The 23,519-nt window shown below is 38.7% G+C and overlaps 1 protein-coding gene across 2 annotated transcripts in view; it reads left to right on the top strand.

Moving 5' to 3' along the window:
- Positions 1 to 23,519, top strand: part of PEX14 (peroxisomal biogenesis factor 14) — an 80,350-nt gene that overhangs the window by 36,263 nt on the left and 20,568 nt on the right. The window contains exon 3 of one of the 2 annotated variants that reach the window (XM_067310918.1): positions 1,580 to 1,664. In XM_067310918.1, coding sequence (XP_067167019.1) covers positions 1,580 to 1,664 — 85 coding nt within the window. Of the gene's footprint in view, positions 1 to 1,579; positions 1,665 to 6,799; positions 6,862 to 23,519 lie in introns of those variants that run through there. The other variant, XM_067310920.1, reaches the window with a different exon arrangement.

Here is a 23,519-nt window from a genome sequence, read left to right on the forward strand (position 1 = left end):
AGACCCACCACAGGTGTAATAACTAATCATTTAAACTACACCTGCTATTATGTATTTTTAAGCCATTATGCGTGTTGGATAGATGATAATTCATGTTTATTGCATTGTCCAATGGATCCGTTTTGCCTACACTAGCCTGATTAATGTATTTAAAGAAATAAGAGATGCAATTTAAAAAAAAAAAAAACATTGATGGAATGCGCTGAGGAGTACATTGAAAGTGCCATTAAACCCATCAGAACTTTGCTCTCTGACCAGAAATGCATATTCGAAGGGTTTGATTCAAACAAGGTGAAACTTAGTGATTTCAACAGTGATGCTATTTTTTCCTTCTTTTTCTACTACTGTGAAAAATTTTGAAAACCTGTTTGGAACTGAATTCCAGAAACTCTGTTTTAGCTCAAACTCTTCAAGACCTACAAATACACTTTGTATCTAACACCTACCACCCTTTTAGGAGAATGCATGTGCCACTGTTTGGGGAGAAAAAAGGACACCTCTTCCATGGATATGCATGGTTATTTTTAGCTATGGAGGAAGGAAGTGATCTCTTTCATTAGTTCACATGAATGTGTCCATCTCCTAAGTGCTGTTAGCTTCAGGCGAATTATTCGTACTGATGCCACAATCAAAACAGATGCCTTTGTATAAAGGTAAGGTGAATCAGCTGTTTTTCACCAGTGCAGCAACATATAATATGCAGAGTAATATAGGAGAGTATGTGGAAAATTGACCTATCATATGAGCAAAAAAATCGAATACCTTTCACTGGCACTAAATTCCAATTAAAAAAACTAGTGCCATTGCTGTTGGTGCCATTCGGTAATACTTCAGACTTTACACTTTGTTTGGGTACATGGTTTGTTGTAAGTGCTGTGTCACCCTGAAGAAGCACGCAGATGAAGTTAGTCTTTTGACAAAAGCAATCTGTGATTTCTATCAGAGTGGAGCGTAAATTAAACCATTCACCTACCCATTTATATTATGAAAAGTGACTTTTTCTGGTTTTTTTCAGTAGGTGTGATCCAAAACATGGAATTTTGCTTCTTTTCCAGTGATGACAAACCAAGATTTAGTTATTGCTTACAGTTAATTAGAACAATGGCAGAAATGCCCTTAATCTCCTAGAATTTGCAAGGAGCTTCAAGTCAGATAGAATGGAAGCATTCTTCTGTTCTTAGTAACAGTCTAACTGTTGCAGATCACATGCTATGTCTCAGGGTTGCTCTCAAATGTAGGAACCCACCTAGGTAAGAATATCACAGTCTAAATCAGGATAACCGCTAAGAATCTTAATGCGGATTTTCATACAGGTTGAGCTGCTGAAAGAGTAATTCAAAGAGAAACTTCTAAGTTGAAATTTCATAATTGTGCTCTCTGGTTAGAGGTGAGCCACCAACTCTGATCCTCATTGAAACGTTTCTCAAAGTTGGGTTGGTTTCAGTTCCAGACCATCTCCATGTGTTGTTAGATGTGATACCTTTGCAGTACAAAATGCATAACATAAAATAGGAACATGACCATTCCTAACTTGGTTCTTTTCTCTCTTCTGTTTCTCCAATCCTCTTACCCTCACCAGATTGTGACTGCAGTGAAGTTTTTACAGAATCCCCGAGTCCGCCAAAGTCCACTTGCAACCAGAAGAGCATTTCTCAAGAAGAAAGGTATGGACACATAAGTCTGTGGCCTCAATGATAGTGAGGGAGTTTGTGTTAGGGTTAAAGCCAGAACATATTGCAATGGAAAATTAGATGTTAAGGATAAGGGAGATGGTCTGTTTCAGAAGAAGATTTGAAGTTTGTGAGAAATACCACTCCGTTTGCTTCCATACTGACTAGAGCAATATTGGCACCAGATGTGGAACTGTAGAATACAGAAGACACATTGGAAGTTCTAGGGTTAACTATTATTAGATATCTTCTGAAGTGAGGATAGTTTACAGTTATGGACTAGTTGGTCAGTTCTAACCCTTTGTGACACTGGCTTTAGAATGACCAGCTTCTGGCTGAAAAGGTCAAATGCTTTAGAGGAGAGCCAGAGATGAATGAAGAGCAAAGGACTTGGTAAAAGTAAACAAAGTCAGGTTAAGGTCAGGCTTGGGGTCAACCTGGCTTTCAGGCTGAAATGGTAAACTGCTAACTATGTTTAGCCCCTTTTTTATTGCAGGGATTGAACAGATCCTGACAAATCAAATATAATGTCAAATGGATGGAATTGCCTACTGAGATTTTTTTTATTATTATTTCTGATTCATAAAGGAACTAACTTTTTTTTCTTTAATATAAAGTTTTTAGCCAACAACATATAGTGCTTTTCAGGTGAAGTTCATGATACCCTTCTCAGACCACACTACTTACATCTTTAATGCAAGATGTAAATGCTACAGAGGGTCTTGTCTTGGAGTAAATTACGTGCACTGTGGAGCACTTTAAGCAGTTGGAATGATCCTGAAAATACAAACTCCAAAATTGAGAGGGGAGTGACCACTTATGCATTTAAGTCTTCAGTGCTTCAGGGTATGTTGAATTCTATAGCTAAAGATCTTTAGTTTTGAAAATTAGGGAAGCCCATGAAATACATATTAGTCTGACTGAGGATATGAACTGTTTATTGAGATGTGTGAGACTTGATATCATGAGATAGAGAATTAAAGTATAGGCACCGCTCTCCTCATCTTGAACAGCAAAAGACGTAGAAGGGAATGGCAGACTCAGGTTTTCGCAATGTTGTCATGATAAGTAATTCACAGGTACATCAGTTTGAACGTGGTCCTCTCACTGCTTGTCCTAGTGCCAGCTAGCATTCCAACATCACTGCTTGCCCTGCCCTGCCCTGCCATCAGGATGGCATTAAAATTTGGAGCCTGTTGGCCGCTGTGCTTCATGAGTTTTTCGTTGAAATATGTGGACCTACGGGGAGTAATTAATCATAAAAGCTTGGGGATTTCAACTCTATCATCGAAGCAATGAAGCAAGGGAAAGCTGAGCCTAAAAGCTGTGCTGATTACCCGGGGTAACCTGATACAAAATCTATTGTTGCCGAGAGATCCTTAGCCCCCAGTATATCGTGCAATATTATAACCACCTGATCTTCTCCTCTGCTGACAATGACCAGTTATTCCTCATTTTCTCTCTCAACACAGCTGGGTTAGAATTTCATTTGCAGAAGGTATTTAGAGCAATTTAGAGACAAATGTCTCTGGTGTTTGCTCTGCACTTCCCCACCGCAGGCTTCTCTGAACAGTTTTTAGTATCAGGAGCTCCATCTAATCTGTTTAATTTTAATAAATCCCTGACTGGGAGAAGAGGAAGGTTGGGCAGAGAGAAACTGTGGCCCGACTAATACTACTTATGAATTACTTGGCTAATAATTACTAAAGAGCAAAAATGGTTTGGTAGAGCTGTTTGTTCCTGTTTGTTAATTTGCTGTACTTCCCTTTGTGATAATTATTTGTTTGAAAACTTAACAGTAAGAGATAGGAAGGAGCAGGGTCTAGTAGTGCCTGTACACAGCAATCATTGGAAATATGGCCATATGGAATCTGACCACTAAGCTTACAGCATGCCCTCTGTTTGGTGCTCGAGAGCAGAGAGTACATACTGTCATTGTACCTATGTGCCTTAACAGATGGAGGCAGTTATTCTTGAAGCCTAGATGTTGTGGCTAGTTCAACCCTGGCTAAATGAGGGGTTGCATGTTTTGGTAGGCTGTTCCCGCTATACTTTGATATACGGTCATCATCCCAATGACAATGTTATCCCCATTTTACAAGTACAGAAGGCCCTGCTACCAGTCAAAAGAGCATTTTCTCTATAGAAACCATTTAATTTTACAAGACTCCCTATTAAAATTAGCTTTGTAAATAGTTTTTTATGGACTAATGCAGAGAAATTCTGTTAGTTTTTTTCAAAGTTGCTCTGGTCCAGGATTGTTCCAGCAGGACTTGCTGTATAGAGGAGGGCTTTGGTCTTTTCATGGACCCCAGAAGAATTTCAGTGGAGAGGCAAACCCCTGAATTTTCATGTCTGTAGATAATGGTACACTGTACATGACCTTACCTTTTGTAGTAACTTTCATGGAACCCTGCAGGGGGTGGTCTGTGAGACCCCACTGGTTAAAAACTCCTGCTGTAGAGAGAATGGTGCTAGACTACTTGATACCTGTGAGTCTAGAAGGAAAAGGTCAGGTGTCTGGCCCCTATGGGAGCTTTCCACTACGCCACTGCAGCCCATGTAGGCTACAGGAATAGGATTGGAGCATTAGCAATGGGTGAGCTTTCAGATCCTGCAATCTCAGCTTTGCCTAAGAAATTTCACTTCTGAGATTTGCAGAGATGGTTTTGCCTTGAAGTACTTTTTTTTCCCTTTTTTTTTTTTTTGTAAACATCTCTTTCCTAAAAAGGACAATCCAATTTTGTTTTCTTTTAATAATATTTAATATAGGAATTTGAGGTTCTTGTAGTACGTGTCAGTTCAGCGAGAAATTAAAGTTACTTTAGGATTATCAGCTGGATTGAGTGAAACAGCAATTGCATAGGCTTTCCTGGTTACTTGCAGGACAGAGGTTTGCTGAACTGCTCTCTCAGGAATGGGACACCATGGGATGATGGTGTTGATGACAGTTGGGAGAGGGAGGGTGTCCTGGATTTGTAAAAGGTCCCTCAAAAGCTGGATGAGATTTCTGTGTTGTCTTGAGTGCTTTTAAACTCCCAAATACAGAGGCATTAATGAGAAACATGAAGTTATTAGAATCATTTATCATTTTCTTTGAAGCTTACACTGGCATTTTATGTAATTTATGACATTTCCTCCTTTTTATCATGAACTTCTTCAGATGAAGGGAAAAACAGCTGTTTCCCTTCAGAGTATCTGAAAGAAAAGAAAGGAAAAAAAGATGCTGTTTGTTTTTTGTCCAACTCGCTGATTCTGCTGATGACATGCCACAGAATCAGCGGCGCCTTGGGAGTAATTAGACAGCATGTGGGGTTTAAACCCTTGTGGAAATGTGTCTGTCATCTAACTGTTGTGCCTCAGATGTCCTGTACTGCTCAGCTACCCATCCGGTAACTCATATGGCTTGTTAATTTTGTGCACTCTGAATCTGTAAATTCTGGCAAGATAAAGAATGGGGGTAGAAATGTACTACTATACACGTGGAGCTCCATTATTCAGGGTGCTAGTCTTGTGAAGGAGGGAAGGGAGTAACTTCTGGGTTATAGACTTCTTGTGTAACCTTGGGTGAAAAACTTTTTTCTCAGTTGCTTGTTCTCTTCATCTGTAAAATGAGTACAGTAATGTCTTCTCAGAGTGGGATTGTGGGGAGATGTGAAAGCATATGAGGAGCTCAGACACTATAGTGATGGGAGAATGGAAGTGCATTAGGGCAAGTAAATGTATCATTGTTGAACTTGAACTTTCTATATTGAGAAAATGTCCATCCAGAAGGCAGGACAGTTCAGAAAACCTGCTACCTTGATTAGTCTTTTGTATATACAGGTTACCTGCTTCCAAGAGGAATAAAACTCTTACTTGGTGAGATGAGCAGGAGGTTGTTGGAAGTTTTGCCCTTTTACATGTTGTTTCAACTAATCCGTTTCACTACTTTGGCTGTGAGGAAGTGAGTTACTAAGAAAGGTTCTCCTATGGGTCTTGCACAGCTTTTTGCAGTGCAACACAGTTCCAGAAGCTTATGCCATTGTCAAGGTATCAGGCTATGATGGTTTCTGAAGAGACAGGTGAACTATTTAATTTACATAGCCCTTCCCATTTAGAGCTCAAAGATACTTGATTCCATTGCAACAAATGCCACGAACCCAAGAATCTCCAGTAGAAAAACAACTTACTTTTGTTCCTCTTTCTGTAATCTGCATTCTTGGAAGTTGAACCCCTGTCTTTTCCTCTTTGTCAAAGAAACGCAAGTGGATCACCTTGAGAATTTGAGAGGAGGGAGCACAGCCTACTGCTGGAGAGCTTTAAAGGATGTGAATTCTTCAGCAGATTTCAATTTAACCCTCTTTTATTACTTTTCTTTTTTATAATTTAAGTCCATTTCATGAGGCAGTTTGCATGTCCTTGAATGGAATCTCGTTACCATGAAAGCTTTTTTAGCATTGATTTCATAACAGTCTTAATTTAATAGCGCCATCATTACTGAGAAGCCCTGAGAGTGAGGCCCTAGCTTTCCAGGTCACTGACCTTTTAATTACAAACCTTGTTCTGATGGCCAGGTTATCGACTGGACAGCTCCCAGTTTCTGCCCCCAGGATGAAGATGAAAATAACTGCCTTTCCTCCCCCACTTCCAGAAAAGGGAGGAAAAGAAAAGTAACCTCTTGTGTTTCCAAAATTAATTTTCTCCTTCAGCTTTACTTTGTAATTAATTCTTTAACATGTCTCAGTGAAGCTTGAACAGTTTTTACAAAGCTTTTCCTTGAGCACAAAATGCAGTGTGAGCCAGTGGAGTCCAGTGACAACTCATACAAAAAAATCCAGTTAGTAATATGTACTGGCAAAATACTTATTTGAGCCAAACTTCTATGGCCCTCCACACCTTATGCTTCTTTAGAAATGACCAGTTTGATACAAGAATGTGCGATCAGGCCATATGCGTAGGCTATTCAAGGAACGCTAGGTGATTTGTCGTTCTCTTCAGGCATGTTGATAGGATATGGATTTAAGAGGCAGTGAAGAAAGGGAGTGAAGACTTGGCTTCACAACTGATGGTGTGTGTGAATGCTTGCCCTTTTTTGTACCTGCAGATAGGGTAACTGGTTCTCTGGCTGTCTCATTAGTCTTCTGTGCAAACGCCTGGGCAGACCTCATCACTTGCATGTGCAAAACTACACGTGAGACCTGGAATTCAGGTATTGGTAAAAATTTATTTTATAGTTGCAAGAATATACTTGGTATATTAAGCATCTAGAACAAATTACCCAGAATGAGAGAAAGTTCACTAGCATAGGTGGAACCAGGGAGGGTGTGCTTTCTGAAGATTAAAGGTACTCAAGGAGCATAGAGCAAGTTTAAAAGCTTGTATAGACATACAAAATAATTGTGCAGGCTAAAGAGAAGTCAAGGTGCATTCTCCGTTTTCATAATGCTTTTTGTTTGAGGACCTCAGAGTACATTGTACCCATTAACCACTGAAGCTTTGCAGCCATTTGCATCAAGCATGCTTCATGGTGTGTATAGGGTTATCTAGATTTCACTGTGCTTGCCACTGAAATGGATCCAACTCTGAGGTAGAGGACAGCAGCTGTTTAACATCACTACATGATTTTTAGGAGAGGAAGTGAAAAATACTTTATCTAAGCGATTTTGCAGAGGGAGCTTTAGGGATAGAGAATGTAATTACTGAGTAAAAATTTGCTAAGATTCTTGAAAAGCACTATGGGGTATTTAATTACTAAAGATGCTTAGGCCTGTGCTTATGACTTGTTTGAAAGACAGCTTAATGTCCCTTTATAATACTTTGCTTAAGATAAAGAAAAGTATGACCCACACCTGTTCCTGCTACCAGTTTGTTCTTTAGGTGCCTTGAATCCATGCTTTTAGTTAATACAGCCCTGCATATCTGGGGAAGTCTGGTTTGTCCCAAGGAACTTAGCAGGGACCCACAGAATGAAGAGTGAGAGAATGAATGCTTTTCAATGCCAACAAACTCACAACAGTTTCTATCTGAATCAGCATCGTCTATAACCATATTTGTTTCTGGCAGTCAGCAATGTTTGCCCAATGCCGATAATATTTAATATATAAGGAAGAAGATTTCCACTGCTAGATGCTCATGACCCAGAAGTATAAATGTGTTCATGATTCAGAAATTAGTACCGCAGTTCTGTATGGTGTATTAGTTGCTTTTTCTCTTCCTGAAAGTGATTGAGAATCTCCATCCATCTGCTGTGAAGGAGATGTCTTCCTGTCTTGCCAGTCTCTTGTGTGCGTATCTGTCACCCGCTGTTCAGCACCGGGCTATTCATCACGCTGACTCTTTTCCCCCATCAATTTTACCACTACTTGTGTTATATGTCTGAACTTGTCATGAACTCTACAGATTTTCATGGCTTCTGTGCCAAGAGGAGACCTGCAGCAGCAGTGACAACAAAACTTGATCAAATGATATACTGTAGGACAACCTGTGGTATCAGTGAGATATGGTTATTCTTTGGGTTGTTCAGAGTGTTTGGAAGAAAACCTTTAAAATGGATAGAAAACCATCCCTATTATTCCCCAGGATTTGGAAGGAAGTTTGGAGAGGAAGCTATTTAGTCCCTATCCACAGGGAGAAATCAGTTCTCATCTCATCTTTGATTATTGTCTGAGTCACTAGTGATTCAAGAGAAGGAGGAAGAATACCTGACATAAGTTTAGGCACAACTAGCCATGTGATGCTGTGTACAAAGAAAGATAATCCTGTAGTGTTTGCTACCTTTTAATGATCAGTATAGCCAAGTGATTAAGAAAAATGTGTGTGTGTTTGATGGAAACTATTGCTTACAGATGAAATTGTTATTTTAGAAGAACATTGCACTCAGTGTACATTTCATTATTTTAAAACAGTTTTGTTTTTATAGCTCAATAGAATCTAAAAACTAGGTTGAACAACTTGTTTCTACCCCACTGTAAATGCAGAGATCTGGAAATTTGTTTTTATATTAAGTTGGGATTAGCATTTAAAATCTCAGACCTTTTTTGAAATGAAATATTCTACCCTCATCAAACCACTTTGTATTGATTATGTTAAAGTCTTTTATATTGCAATTGATAATAAAAGAGATTGATAGAATAATATAATATGTTCCATAATATTACAGTTAAAATATTTAGAAAATTGGTTGTTGAATTTTTATGAAATCACTACTTTTCTCCAGAACACTTTGGGGTTTTTTTTTTTTTGAAGGAACACTTTGTTTAAAAAAAAAAAATACAACTTACGCTGGAAGTTTGTTAACTAGCTCTAGTGGGAACTGAAACACTCCTTTATGGAGGTGTTTTCCACAAGCAGGTAAATTCACTATCATTGTTAATGGATGACTCCATCTTGTGTTACTCTGTGCTTGTAAGTTCAACTACTGGCTCTGAACTATGTTAGTATGTTCCTGAACATGAAGGGAAAAGTCCTACTTGGGCCTGTTTAAAGGAAGAAGAAAAAAGTCAAGGAAAACTTAAGGTCTACTAACCTTCACAGTGTATTGCTTTAAGTAAGATTTTTTTAAAGGGCTTTGATATGAGATCTACTATTTAATATTGAAAAGATGAAAATCTGAATGACTTTTTCTTTGGCTTCTATGTGAAGCCTTGAGAAGGTGCCTCACAAGAGGCACCTCTTTGATGTTTTAATGATGTTGCGAAGAAGCCATTGATGGAGAGACTCTCAAATTTGACATCCTCTAAATGCGCATTTATTTGTTCTGTAACAGAGTGCCAGTCACATTAGTTGTAATAGCCTCTCTCTCTCTCTCGCTTCAGGCTCAACCTACAGTGATCTTGAACCATTTAGATATACACTCCACAGAACAAGAGAGATGATTCATTTAGCGTACATTTGGAGAACAGTCAGCCATATCTCCTCTTTCTCTTGGCTCACAGAAATTCCCCAGCATTTCAGTGAAGAGTCCAGAACCACCTATGCAGTGTTTTTGCAGCTTGAAAAATATTCATAAATTGAAACATACTGGTCTGGTGCCCAGGAAGTTGCATATGCTCCAAAATATTAATTGTAAGCTTAATTTTAACAAATAATTGGAATGTCATGGCTTTAATAGTGACTCTCCACTTGGCTATCTGACAGTAACTACGTAATGTAAAAGAGCCGTTAAAAATGGCCTTGCAAAATTAACTCCTATTGCTCATGGAGTGTGTTTTGAGTCATATCTGCCTTGTTTACTGTCAAAGTAATATTTCCATTCCCAGTAGCACTGAAAAACCAATATGATTACAATAGAGTGGGTTGAATTCTATTCTGGAAGATGATGTAAAAATAGTCAGTTATATTCTGAGTCCTGAAATCACTAGCTTTAGAGATGGGCAAAAAAGACACAGACCCTAAGTCTGATTTGTAAATTTAAGGATTTGTCTGTCATATTTTTAAGTGAAAGAGTAAAAGCAGAGTGCCAGAGAAAGTCACTTTTGTAGTTACAATCTAAGAGCAGGCATTGGACATCTGAGACATGACTGCTTGACTTTTGAGCAATTTACTTGGTCTCAACTTCCCCATCTGTAAAATTGTGTTAATTATCACTTTTGTATCGTGGACACAGTAAGATTTAGCTTACTTATGCTTATGAACTGCTTTGATATACTTGTCTCAGAGTTGTTGCAGCACAGCAGTTGATGCTGCAGCATGTGATTTTTAAAGTTGCTTGCTGCAGTAAGAGCCGCACTTGTGGAGAGGTTAAGAATTTACCTCTGTCAGCTGTGCATGGGAGGGGAGAGCTGCAAACTTTAGAATGTCAAGATGTCAAGGCTCAGGCAGATTGCATGCGATCCTAATCCAGCCCTGCAGCTCTGACCTTTGAAGCAAGCTTCACCTTGAGACACTCAAAGAAATATGTGTACATTGATATAAAAATACTGTGTGATGGAAAGAATGTGCTCTTCATGGTCCTGCAGCCCAGGGTTTCCCTGCAGTCTTCCTGGAGCAAGTGAAGGGATTCAGTCATTGGTGTGCTCTGTGAAATAACTTCTTCTTCTAAGTCTAAAGAGACAGCCTTCTCTCTTGGGGCTAAAACGGAGAGTGTAGTCAGGATAATCTGTGTTGCTCTTCTGCTGAAATCCATCTCAGGCCTAATAATACTTTCCTGATAGGAAAGATAAAAGAAGTTCCTGTGTGAGATAATTCTTTGGGTTCCCTTAGACAACATTTCTGCTCTGTTTCAAACCACATCTTGAATACCCGTGAACATGAAATCGTATTATTCACTTTTCTGCTACCCACTGTTCCCTCTTAATTTTAATCTGGAGGGAAATCTTTCTTTAGCTAAAAGAGGAATTTAGTCTTTGGTTCATTCTTTCCTATTCCTTCTGATGGAGCCTAGTCCAGGCAAGACTCTGCTGCCCTAGGAGGAGAGCAGAGAATTCATTCTCAATGAAATCTGAGGCTCTCTTAAGTAAAAGCTGTTGACTTTGTCATACTGTGCAAATGTGCATTGCTTTCAGCAAGACAATAAAGGGTAAATGGGGTGATCTCTGCTCCTGTGGAGAGGTCGGGTGGTTACATTACACAATCTTCTAGAGCATCTTGCAGCAAATACATGGGTTATATTAAAAGTTGCAATCATATCATTTTTTAGAAGTAAATTGCTGACCTTATGCAGTGGAATCAGCTTTATTGAATTTCGCCAAAAATGCGTTTATAATTCCCCCTCCTGCCCCCACATACACATGATATTCATGTCCTTGCTGCCCATGTGGAAATGTCCCTTTTTACAGTGACAAAATTAAATTTGTCTTTGTCTCTGCCTTGCCTCACCTTTTAAGATTCCATCCTTAAGAGACACCAGTGGATATCTGTACCAGAGAATGAAGATGGGCAATATCCCTGCATGGCTGTCCGGCTGATTGTGACCCAGCTGCCACTGAACAAATAAATAAGCTTTCCACATTTAGAGGACAAATAAAGTTGAGGATAGGTCTAATGTAGGTATTTTTCTAGGAGTGTTGGGGTCTTAGAATAGGTAAGAATTTATTTTGACTTGGAAGTACTTATGCTTTGCTTCTAGTTTTTTTTTTTTTTTTAATTGCCAGGCAATATGAAATGTAAAATTCACAAATAGTTATTGCATTAGCCATGTAATACTGTGATATGTGTCCTCCTCCAATAATAATTAATCATAAAACCCTCTAATCTGTGGCCACTTACAGCCCTCTCCCTGAATTCACTAGAGAAAAAAAAATGCTTTTCAGCATACTCAAGAATTTAACAAATGTATATTCGTTACTTCTGTACTACTTTGCATATTCAAAGTACTCTACAAATACTAACTGCTTAAGCCTTGTGACACCTTTTGTGGATTGGAAAGATTGTAAGTCTCATTTCATGTACTTTTGGGTTAGACCTTTACATTCTCCAGTTTTCAAACTTCAGTGGGATGCAGAGGAAATACCATCCCTATTTTAGATGGGGAAACTGGGTCAGATATGTTAAGAGCAGTTAGATCTGAGGTAATTCTGGCTCCTAGTCCTATATGTGTATTACCATACTATGCCATACGCTTTATGTGATGTACTGATGTTTATAGTATTTACAATATAATTACTCAAAACATTTCTATGTTTGTCCTCTCCAGGTCCCACCTGCTTTGTGTGGGGGTGGGGTGGGGGTTGAGCTCATTGTATTCAATAAAATCAACATAAACCATGCAAGTAAATGAAGGGGCAGATTGGCCTCTGCAGTGTTAGCATTTATCCCTTTTACTGCATCCCCCCCAATCTGTCTTCCTTTCTATGTAGCATTTAAAAGGCTAGTTACTCCGAGGTACGGAGAAGAACATCATTGCTCTTGCTTTTCAAGTAACCAGGAGAATGCAGCTGTTAAAACTCAGAAATACAAAATACATGTTTAAAAGATGACTCTGAATATGTTTAAAAAAGAGAGCGAGAGAGAATTCAAGGGAACCAAAAAATAGCAGCTTCCATTACTGTAATTAAATGGCAGCATTTAACCTATCAGGCCGTTGCGTGTATGTGAGAGATGAGCAGGGAGCTGCATTTGAAATGATCACTCTCTTCCTTGGGGGATAAAGTAGTTAAATAATTTGTTTGTGAGGTGTGAGTTCAGTGTCAGGGAAAGCAAGTGCGTGCGTGTGTGTGTGTGTGTGTGTGTGTGTGTATTTTAGAAGCTAGGGATGGCAGTGTGTTTACTGAGAATACCCTTGAGGCTGGTATTTACTAGCAAGTGCACTGTCAATAAGAACACAAGCTGCTTTTGCCCGTTTGTTTGGTTATCTGCAGAGTCAGGGCCTCACCTCATCCTAGATACTGCATTGTAAAAGAAGAGCTTGTTTCACGTAGGGCCATCTGAGATAGACAAGAGTAGCAGTAAAAGAAAGCCAGGGATGAAATGAGGAGGAAAAGGGTTGGAGTCCTTTTGATGAACTTCATCTACTGCAGTGACTATAAAGGGTAAGTTGTTCTATCCGCTCATTGGACTTGGCACTCAGGAATGCGGGGATTGTCATCCTTGAGGGAACAGGGCTGACGCTCCTGCTCTGACAACTGCCCCTTAAACATCATTTCAGACAGCAGCTTCCTCTGCAACAGTGTTCCACCTGTGCCTGGCATGACTCCTGTGCTTCAAGACTGGAGCTTGCAGATTTGTATGGAATGGCAGCGATCTGCAAGGCATGTCCTTGGGCCTTTATCACTGATCCTTGGCTCTCTGAAGAGCCGTTTGGGCATCCCTGTTTAATGTTGTTGATTAGCCTTCCAGCACACTGGAAAGGAGACACATTCTTATGTAGTGCCCAGAAAGGCACATCTTTCCATTTTTATTTACTCCCTTTTTATTTGTGAGGTGATTCTTTTGTTTAGGGAATATTTCCTTATCCTTGAACTCAAGAGCTATCCTGATACGGCATGGGTTGATACTAGTAGCATGTTTTACAGCTGCCTCAGCTGCCTCACTTACTGATCTGACTTGCGTTATGTTGCAGTAACATGCCCATAAATGTTTCTTAATCTTCACTCCAATTTCTATGTGAATTCTGTGTAGCTGCTCCTGTTTAACTCCTGGGCTGGAATTTCATGAGACACTAGAAGACAACAGACGATGTTTATAAAAAATGTTTTGATATTCTCATTGTGAACATTCAACCCCAGCAATTGGATTTTGAGGGCAACATTTACCTGAAGGGAGACCAGAGAAATACCATGTATTTTATCACCCAGTCAAAGCAAAGCACGAACTTGAGTACTTGCATAGTTTGTTGCAAGTTAGAAATCCTGAAGTATTACCAAAGATCAAAAGCAAAAGCAAAAAAAAAAAGAAAAAAAAGGCTAAAGTTAGTTTAATCAATTATTTGTTGTAAATGCCTTGCATAACTCAAATGCACCTAATGTATGTATAGATTCTTAAAACTGTCAGTTATTCTTTGGACACGATAATCATCAGTGTCAGTCTTACAAGTTTTACGAAGGATATTGTGTAATATTATTCCTGTTTCACAGATGTAGAAACTGAGGCAGATGGAGGTTAAATGACCTACACAAGGTCAATAGCAAGGCTGGGAATAGAACCCTAATGTGTAGAGGCTTTTTATTATACTAATAAGGAAACTCTGGAGGTGTGTTTGGCATGGTAATCGGAACCCTAGAGAACTAGAAGCAGTTAGTATGTTCTGTGCATGTCCCGAGGGAGCAATGATGAAACTTCTTTCGTACCTTACCACTCCAGTTCTCCGTGTGTGGTCACCATAGTTTTTCCACCACTTAACCTCGTTATTTTTAGTATTGTTAGCATTAGTTGTCCTTTGGGCGTTTTATCCAGACTCCTTTAATTTTCTTCAGAACTCTGAAGAGCTGCTGAAGGCGCATAGGGAGAAAAAAATAACAATAAATAAACTAAAAGATAAAAAATGATCTTTTGAAACTCTTCTGCTATTTTGTTGACTCACCCTCTATGTTTTTTGTCTTCGCTCTTCTTTTATCGCTAAGGTCACTGTTTGAATGTGTAATCTTGGTTTCTTAAAAGTTCATTTGCTATTGTTTCTTTCTTCTCCACCCAAGATTAACATCCTGTGTGATGACATAGATAGTTGTTGTCTAAATGGATGCAGTGTAACCAACAAAATTGTGAAGGGTGGGTGGAGAAATATTTATACAGTTGTGTTAAAAATTACAAAGTAGATTTGCCTTTTAAACAGAAGATATTTCAACACTGTTATTGGCAGCATCAGCCTTTAATTTTACAGGTGGCTAGCTTTGTGGTAGCATTCAGCAAACAATATTTTAATGGCACGTAAAAAAATTTCTCTAAAACAAAAGAAAGAAGAACGAGGGTGATTTATAATCTATAATGAATACTTGCTGACATGCCTTTTCATAATAGTGTTTTGGTATCTCTGTCTTTTGGGGGAAAATACAAACCAGATTTACCTGAAACATTCATACCATAATAATCAAATATGTAGTATTTAGATGTATTTTTCTTAATTGTGCTTATCTTCTCAATGCTGTGAGACATGCTAGACACCTGACTCTTAGGTGTCTAGCACTGGTTCTACTTTATAGATGGGGAAGCTGGATTAGAGGAGCAAAGTCACTCCATAAGATTGAGGAAATCTGTCAGAAAAAGGATATAAATTCCTGTGTTCATGGCTCCTCACCCTCTGTTGGTTTCTTTATACTTTTGTATACTCTTCCATAGATACTTCCATGTATTTTTCCATGTTCTTAGAAACATGATGCTGTAGATACTGCTCTCTGTCCTCCTTATAGCAACACTCTCTGGCAAAGAGAGGGCACAATGTGCACGGTGGTGCTGCATACTCTGTGTTTCCATTCTGTGCTTTCTTCAAACACTAAACCTTCATTAAGTATACACTTTATACAGTTTTTCATGGGCTCAGTCTAGACTGGTGTGTTTGTTCTGTTCCTTTCTAAGGTTTAAAGTTTTGAAAGTGAAAGCACAAGTAAGTACTATCAAGGCAAGTTGCTCTTTACACTGCAGTTCATTTTAGTCTGTAGGGGGTACTCTCCGAAAGTTATTGTCTAATGCAGAAAATCCAGATCCCCTTACTAGTGCTTTAGGGGCAATCAGAAATTCTAGAGTAATGTAAAGAACTGAGAATGGTGCATCAGAACAGACCTTGTCGTTCCGGCATGTAAAATTCAGCCATCCTTCAGCCCTCCTGACAAAAGTGGTTAAAGAATTCATTATAATGTCTTGAAATTGCTGTTCTTTTACACAGTTCCTTTCTTTTGAACCTCAGAGTTGGGAAAAAGAAAGAATCTGGGTCTAGAATTTCTGGCCAGTCTATACCAGTAATAACAGATCTGTGGTGGTTTCTGATCTGGAGTCATTCCATTAGGGCCAGTCTTCTAGGTCAAATTTCATGTGCACTGTGTTCAGGCCTGTACCACTGGAAGGCCTCCTCCTTCTTTGTTGCAAGAACAAAGGAGGTGTTGGAATTACTGATGTCTGGTTGACTGAAGATCCTCCAGGCTGGTCATTTTACTTCAGTGCTGTAACTAATCTTGGGTAGTTCAACTCATTTCATTTGAGCTGGAAATATAGATTAATGTTGGAATTCTGAAGGCAGATCAAAACTAAACCTCCTATTGTCAGCGTTTTACTATACCTGAATTAAGAGAACCTCTGGCTTTTTCCTTAAAAGCTCCTAAAGATATTATCACGGATCAAAGAGTAGCCGAAGGCCGATCATTTTGTTACTATTGCTCAACAAGTTGTTTAACAAAATATTTTTCTTTCACATAAAGTAAATGTATCTGAAGTCCAAGTGTTTTCTAACACTGCTGTTCTTAACGTTTGTGGTAAGTTTTGGGAATGTAAGGATTTTTTAAGTTTAGTGATGTGCTGTGTACCAAACTATTCTACTTTTAGAAATGAACTTGTAGAAGAAATTAATCTCCTTTCACCTTTATAGAATATTTTTTGTGGTAGTTTCCAGTTTAGTAGAAAGGAAATTTCATTGACTTGCTGTGTACTCTAGGTAAGTTACTTGCTTTATGTGTGCCTATGTTTTTCCTTCCTGTCTTCCATTCACGTAGACAGTTAAATGCTTTGGGACAGGCTGCCTTCTGCTCTGTTTTTGTACAGTACCTGGCACAGTGAATGCCTTTTGGGGTCTCTAAGGGGTGTTATAAAACAAGTATTATGCTTTGGAACTTACCCGTTTGGTATATCTAACATTTGTTTTCTCTGAATGCATAGCCTTATTTCTAGAGAGGTCGTCAGTTATTGTAACAAATTATGAAAGCATTATGGTTACTAGAGTAGTGTGTCTTCCGCTTTCTGGGTTTTCTGCCCAATACAGGCCTCTTTTTTTAACAAATGACAGTGCCTCGGTCATCTTCCATTCCTGATATATTGCTCTACCTTGGAATTGGCATCTTGGCATAGAGTCTTCAAACTCCAAGGCAGATATTAATTTGAAATCATTTCAAATGTATGGAGGCTTTTGATCCTCCATGTAGGGTTCTCGCATCATGTACTGGCTGAATTAGATGTCCTGTGTTCCCTGTTACAACATCGACTTCCAACTTAGTCAAATGTGTTGTCTCTTCAGAACTAGCGTGTAGTAGACAGGCATTGACTTACTCCAGCGTTATCTGCTTGAAAGAGACTTAACTTTCTATCAGATACTGTACTTCTGCTTGTATGATAATAGAAAGGAAAGGCTGCAGGCAAGAGACCTAAAAATAAACACTGTAGATGATGATAGGAAGAACTTTCCTCCTACTTTTAGGAGAGTTTTATTTGTGTTACAAAGAGACTTTTTTTTTCTTTTTTTTTTCTGATTATGGTATTCCTAGAATAACTCTGTAATACACAGGTCTTTAGAAGAAGCTACCTAAGATTCAAGTTTCATTGTGTTTTTGCATATACTGGTTGCACAGTATTTTAACTGGGCTTTGTAACAAAACTTCTGATTCTGTAATTCAGGTTTCTGAGGACTTCTGGCCATGTTTCGTTTGATTTAGAGCCGTGTTGCTGGCTATGTTTTTTGTAATTTGAGCTTCTTCTGAAGCAAAAATTGTGCCTGTCGAAGTAGGCTGTCTGCTAACTGAAGATACGTTGTAGATTAATTAAAAAATGAGGAGTCCATATCCTGTAAAAGTAGCGTATAAATGCTACTGCATTTATTTTTCACTTTTCCACTGCAGAATTCTGAGTCTGAGTCCCGTCACCCAGCCACTTTGTCTTGCACGTTGTTCCTCATACTCTCCTCTTAGTGCTTTGTCCCCTGAAATGCATAGCTTAGCACTGGGATTTTTTACTTAAGGCATCCCTCCTTTTTTTCTGTATGAAACAGATAGCATACTTCACATGAACAAGGAGCTTTCTTTACGTTGAAAGAGAAAGACCTGACCTCTCTTACTACAAGTGAAACTGCATCTTCTCTGCCTTGAGAATACCAGTGAAATACATTTTGCAGTGACTTACAATGCTGTGATTTATACTGTGATATGCTTTGTGATATTCCAATGTCCTTTGCCTTTGTGTTTGATTTTTTTCCCCTGTAAGATATTTTATTGGGTATGATGTCAGTGAATGGGGGTATTTACCCAAAATGCCCATAGGAGAATGAGGCGTTCTCCCTGCTGCCTCAGAGGAGGAATCCTATGCATTCTTTTTTTCTCCCATTAATCTTACTGCAATTCTTTTTCTATGCCTGCCCTCCTCCTTTTGAAATCATGTTAACAAAGGATATATTTTTAAATAGAGAACAACTGGAAGGAAACATACTTCTCTCTCTCTCTCTCTTTCTCTCCCTCCCCCCCCCAATGCGCTTGCACATACATGTTACACACATGCAGGAGTGACCAGAAGCAACTTTTTAGTTGTATATTTTGAACTTCTCATATACCAAAGGAAACCAAGAAGAAAAGTTGTAATACTTGTTCCTTTTTCCATTTCAAGACATGCTAAGCAAGTAACCTGCCCTTACTTATTCAGAGTGAAAATACTTTGATCCAGTTTTCTGAAGACAATACTCATTTCATGAGAATATTTAATCAGTAGAAAATAGGGAGGATTTAGTTTGTTTGTTTAGTATTTAACCAAGTGAATAAGGCAGATTAGGGGAAGGGGGGGACTGGACCCATAAACAAGGTGATATATAATATTTTTTTTCATTCTCCTTTTAAATAAATACCGATCAGCTTTATGTTCGGAGACAATAGGAGCCGTTGGCTTAAATTTGCAGTTTACTGTATTTATGGCTGTAATATCAAGGTGCTGCCGTCGTAATTTCATGCCCCAATGAGAAGAGCAAGGTCGAAGCAAATGCTTCCATCGGCATCTGCTAACACACTAACTCATAAACAAGGCCCGGCTGGATCAGGTGGCACGGAATAATACAGGCTAATGAAATACAGCACAGCTTTCCATTACTGTTAGTTTTTACAGTGTCGTCATTACGTGTAATTTATGTTTAAAAAATTCAATTTTATACAAGGCTCTGGGAAATAGGGGTCTGCAGGTCACCCAACGACTTTTAACGGCTCTGAGAGTCCTTATTGCACTCCACTGTTCCAACAAAATGTTAATAATAAATAAAAAAAAATCCCTCTTTTACTTTTTCTCTGGTTTGCATATCTTGCTTTGTCCTTTTAATTACAAGTGGCCTAAGAAGAGTTGGGGACTCTAGATGATATTGGGTGTTATCCCGCTTATCTGATGCTCCCAGAGGGGTGTTACTATCTGCTTGCTTTTCTTTTGTCTGTCTATCAATCACCTGGGGTCCTGTAAATGGAGTAAACACAGCTGAGGAGAGGGAGATACTTAACAACCTCTCTCCCAAACCCTCACCCTCTGACATTGCCCTCCTCTCCTCCATTACACTTCATTTTATTATAGACTCCAAAAAAGCCTGGCCAGAAAGAGGAACTGCTGCCAGGTTTTTTTGCTTTATTTATTTATATATATTTGTAATGCCAAAATAGTTTTTATTTTTAACCTGTTCCTTCCTGATTGGCTCACTGTAATACTGAGCATTGTGCTGTCAATCACGTTTTCCTTCCTTATGTTAGTCCTGTGTAACTGAGGTTAGAGTACTTTATCAGTTCTAAATGCTACTTAGACACCCTATTGGGTTAAAATATGTAATATTTCTTAAAAATTATAGTTGCATAATAGTCTTTTAGGTGAACAAAGCTGTAAGATTTGAAGTCCTTTCAATTACTTTTGAAATAGCTTTTTATTTTTGCGTTTTGCTGCCTGACTGTTGAGACCAGTCAATTTCACTTTGACTTTTGGGTTCCTATACGTGGTGTTCGAGTTAGAAGTGCAGCAGTAGGATATTTACATCCAAATACAGTATATTAATGTAAATGAAGGGTAAAAAAAATCACAGGGATGTTTGGGTTTTGTTAAAATGTTACTGTGAACAAAGACATGTGAAAGAAGAGGGATCAGAAGACAGGGTACCTTTGACCTTTTTGAAATGTGTTAATCTGCGAACTTTTTCAAAGGACAGAATAAAATGTAGGACAAACATTTGATAAAAGAATCACCCAGCAGTGCATGGAACTGACTGAATGGGTGGGCTCGTTAATCTGGATCAGCTATCAGAAGGTTTTTATGATGATTCTTTTAAAACATGGCCATGTTCTTTAAGAGCACAGTTGACGCAGTGGCTTCCAGGAACAGGAGGGTAATGTCGTTTCAGGATGTCTACCAGCAGCTCTTCCTTTTACTCATAGATCATGTGCTAGCCTTGTGTAGTCAGGTAATTTGTTGCAGCTAAACAAAGTTGTCCAGTTTGGTTTTGTTTGCTTCTTAATAGGAAGTGTGTGAATGTGTGCAGGAGTCAACAAAAAAACCCCACTCTGTTAGTCTCAGCAAAAGTGTAGTTGTGATGATCGCTCCAGGGCAGTCTGTTAGAGTGGTTAGGAAAGCTGGCTTTTGGAAACCCACAAAAAGAGCTTAATTCTTTCCTCTAACCTTTCCTATTATGGCAGAATTCTTAATCTCTTCCTAAGCGAAAGTTTTCTCCCTAAAACTAATGCTGCCTTCAGGTTGTGAAAAAACTTGTATGAGTTACTGGACAGAGCAAAGCACTGAAGAATATAATGAAGAAAAAGGATACGCTCAGTGGATGGGATGAGGAAAAGAGTCGTCACTGAAATGTCAGAGCTTGTGTCAGAGACAGAGAAGAAAAAACTTAGTGGCTCATTTAGTTCAGCTCCTAGCTTGTGAGGGTTTTGCCTTGCAGTTAATGCTACTGTGTTTCATCCAGAAAATAGAGAAGGATGGATTGATGGTAAGACAATGGATTGTAACTCAGGAGATGTGAGTTTTCATTTGTGTGTCAGAGATTCACTTCTGACTTTGGAGCACATCTCATATCTGTGTGTCTCACTTTCTCATCTGCAAAATATGGATAACACTACTTCTCTGCTTCCAAGTGGTCTTTAAAGGAAAAATATTTTGATGTATATGAGGTCCTTATATTAGATAGTACTGGATATTGTAAAAGAGCCTAAACAGACAGTCAAGTTTTAAAAGCGCTCAGGCAAAGGAACTTTTCATACAATGTCTTAGGTGCAGGCAGCAAGAGATATTTTTGAAATCCTATTTTATTCTCTGACTTGCTCTGATTCTGTGTTTGACTACAATTTGCAGACTGGGTGATCCCTGAAAATTGAGTGGCAGTAGTGAAGATCGCAAAAGAGGGTCAGCAAGAATCTTTGAATGCAAAACAACCTTGGGTGCTGGATAATTCAGATCAACACCCTGAAGCCTGAAAAGGAAATTTTAAGGCTTCGTGAAAATTATGAGTAATTCTTTACAAAGGCTGTGGCGCTGAAGAAGAATGAGATGGATGGTTGGGGGAAGGGAATAGGTTTGCATTCTGTAGGGCTATGAAGACAGTTTCCTTGCATCCTTCTCCTCAGCTCAGTCCTTGCTCAGTACCCTCTGCGGTTAGATTATTCCTTGCAGATAGCAATCAACTGGAAGGAAGTGTGTGTCTAATTTGCATGAGATTATTTAAAACAAAAAAAAAAAGGTCTGCATTAGTCAGGGTGATGGTAAACAACGCAAAGAGATGCCTTTTATAATATAGCCGTGGCTCAGCTTTCAAAGCCAAATATAATTCACTTACAATTGGCAGTTTCCTTTATTGTTCCTTTTAACCTTTTGCATTCCGCATGGTCTTGATCTTGCTGAAACTCCAGAAGAACTAAAATGTTTGTTTTCCAAAGTGTTGAAGGAAGTGAAGTTAGAGCAAATCTTTTGTTAAACTGATGTGATTTTCTTGGCATACCTGTCCCCCAAAGCCTTTTATTAGACAAAGCTCTAGTTTTTGTGGCACTGCTTTTGCACCCAAGAGAATTGGTATTATTTTTGGGTTACCAGCTTCCTACTAGATTAGGACAATTACTGGACCAGAGATACTTTTTTTTTTTGTTGTTTTAAATACTGCAGTGATAGAAGGTCTGTGATAAAATAAATCAAGGTGAGATATCGGACCAGATGACACATTGTCTGATCTGGTTTAGAAATTCCGTCTATGTAATTAAGGTATCTTTGAGGTTGGATATTTCAGGGTATGGAAAACTCACTCATACTGTGTGCATACATGAGTGTGGGTGGTGAATATGAAAAAAATTCAATCCAAAGTGAATTTTGATGAGTTAGTTATAAATGCCTGAGGACATTCTTAGAATATCTTGTACATTTTTGTTTGTGTGTGTGAGAAATGACAACCATGAAGACAGGTATATTTCTGAATCCAGAGATGACTAGTTGCAGTGCAGACTTGCTCCATATGTATGCTTAAGGAATCAGCTCCAGGAGATACTCCCTTGATGCTTGGAGGCCAAGATGACAGGCCCTTTAAAACATCTTGTTTTGATGAATAAAAAGGAGATGATCCAGGGTGATGCTTCTCCCATTTTTCTCCTATGGTTATTGACAAGGGAGGTAGTTGTGATGTTGTTTGTATGAAGCCACTAGTACCATGAACAAGACCACTTCACAAGGCAGCAGAATAGTCCAGGGAGGTAATAACATTTTTAATTTGCGTGAGTTTGTACAGGATTCAAACCAGGAACTCAAATGTGAAAGGATTCCTATCATACTATAATTCACATCAGCTTTCTCTTTACAGTATAGAAGGATTTTAATGGAAGTGGTGTTACTTGAGTGTCACTACTGGGCATGTCCAGAATAATCCTAGAAGTGCATTTTATCTGCAAAAGATTTATTTTTTTTCTCAAATAGGATGAGAATTGAGGGAGCAGTGCGGTTGGGAAACAATGAGTGTTGTTTCCCGCTTTTTTTGTAGAATGAAGATCTAAAGGAGAAGGCATAGTCCATAACCTCCATATGTTCCTAAGTGCTAAATGTTATCAGATTTGCTATCTTTGCATGGAAATAGAACAAAATTCCCTGTTCTAGTGGGGGCTATGCGTGCAGCCAAGCAGCTAATATTGTCTTACTTGTCTGGCTTCATCTTTATGAAATTCCTCAGTTGCTAGTGATCTGCAGTGTTGGCATCTGTTTGTGCTCTCTCCTATATTGTATAATTAGGAGCTGGCTAAAACAGTTTCTTTCTTATTAGGACTTTGCTTTTTAACATGGGTTAGTCACCATAAATATTGCTTTTGCGACTTTAAAACCGGAGGCTGACTTGATGTGTTCCCATGCCTTTATTACTCTCACTAGAAGTCTTGTTCCATACTGTTATGTCTGGTTTTGGCTCTTTACTACTTGAGGCATGCATCAAATACAAGAAAAGGGGCAATTTTGCCAGGTGCAGGACTGGAGGTCAGGAACTTCAGTTTTCTAATACTCTTTTTGACACTGACAATATTCTGTGACATTAAGAGAAAT

This window comes from Apteryx mantelli, chromosome 26, assembly GCF_036417845.1.
Source record: "Apteryx mantelli isolate bAptMan1 chromosome 26, bAptMan1.hap1, whole genome shotgun sequence".
NCBI classification, from domain to species: domain Eukaryota; kingdom Metazoa; phylum Chordata; class Aves; order Apterygiformes; family Apterygidae; genus Apteryx; species Apteryx mantelli.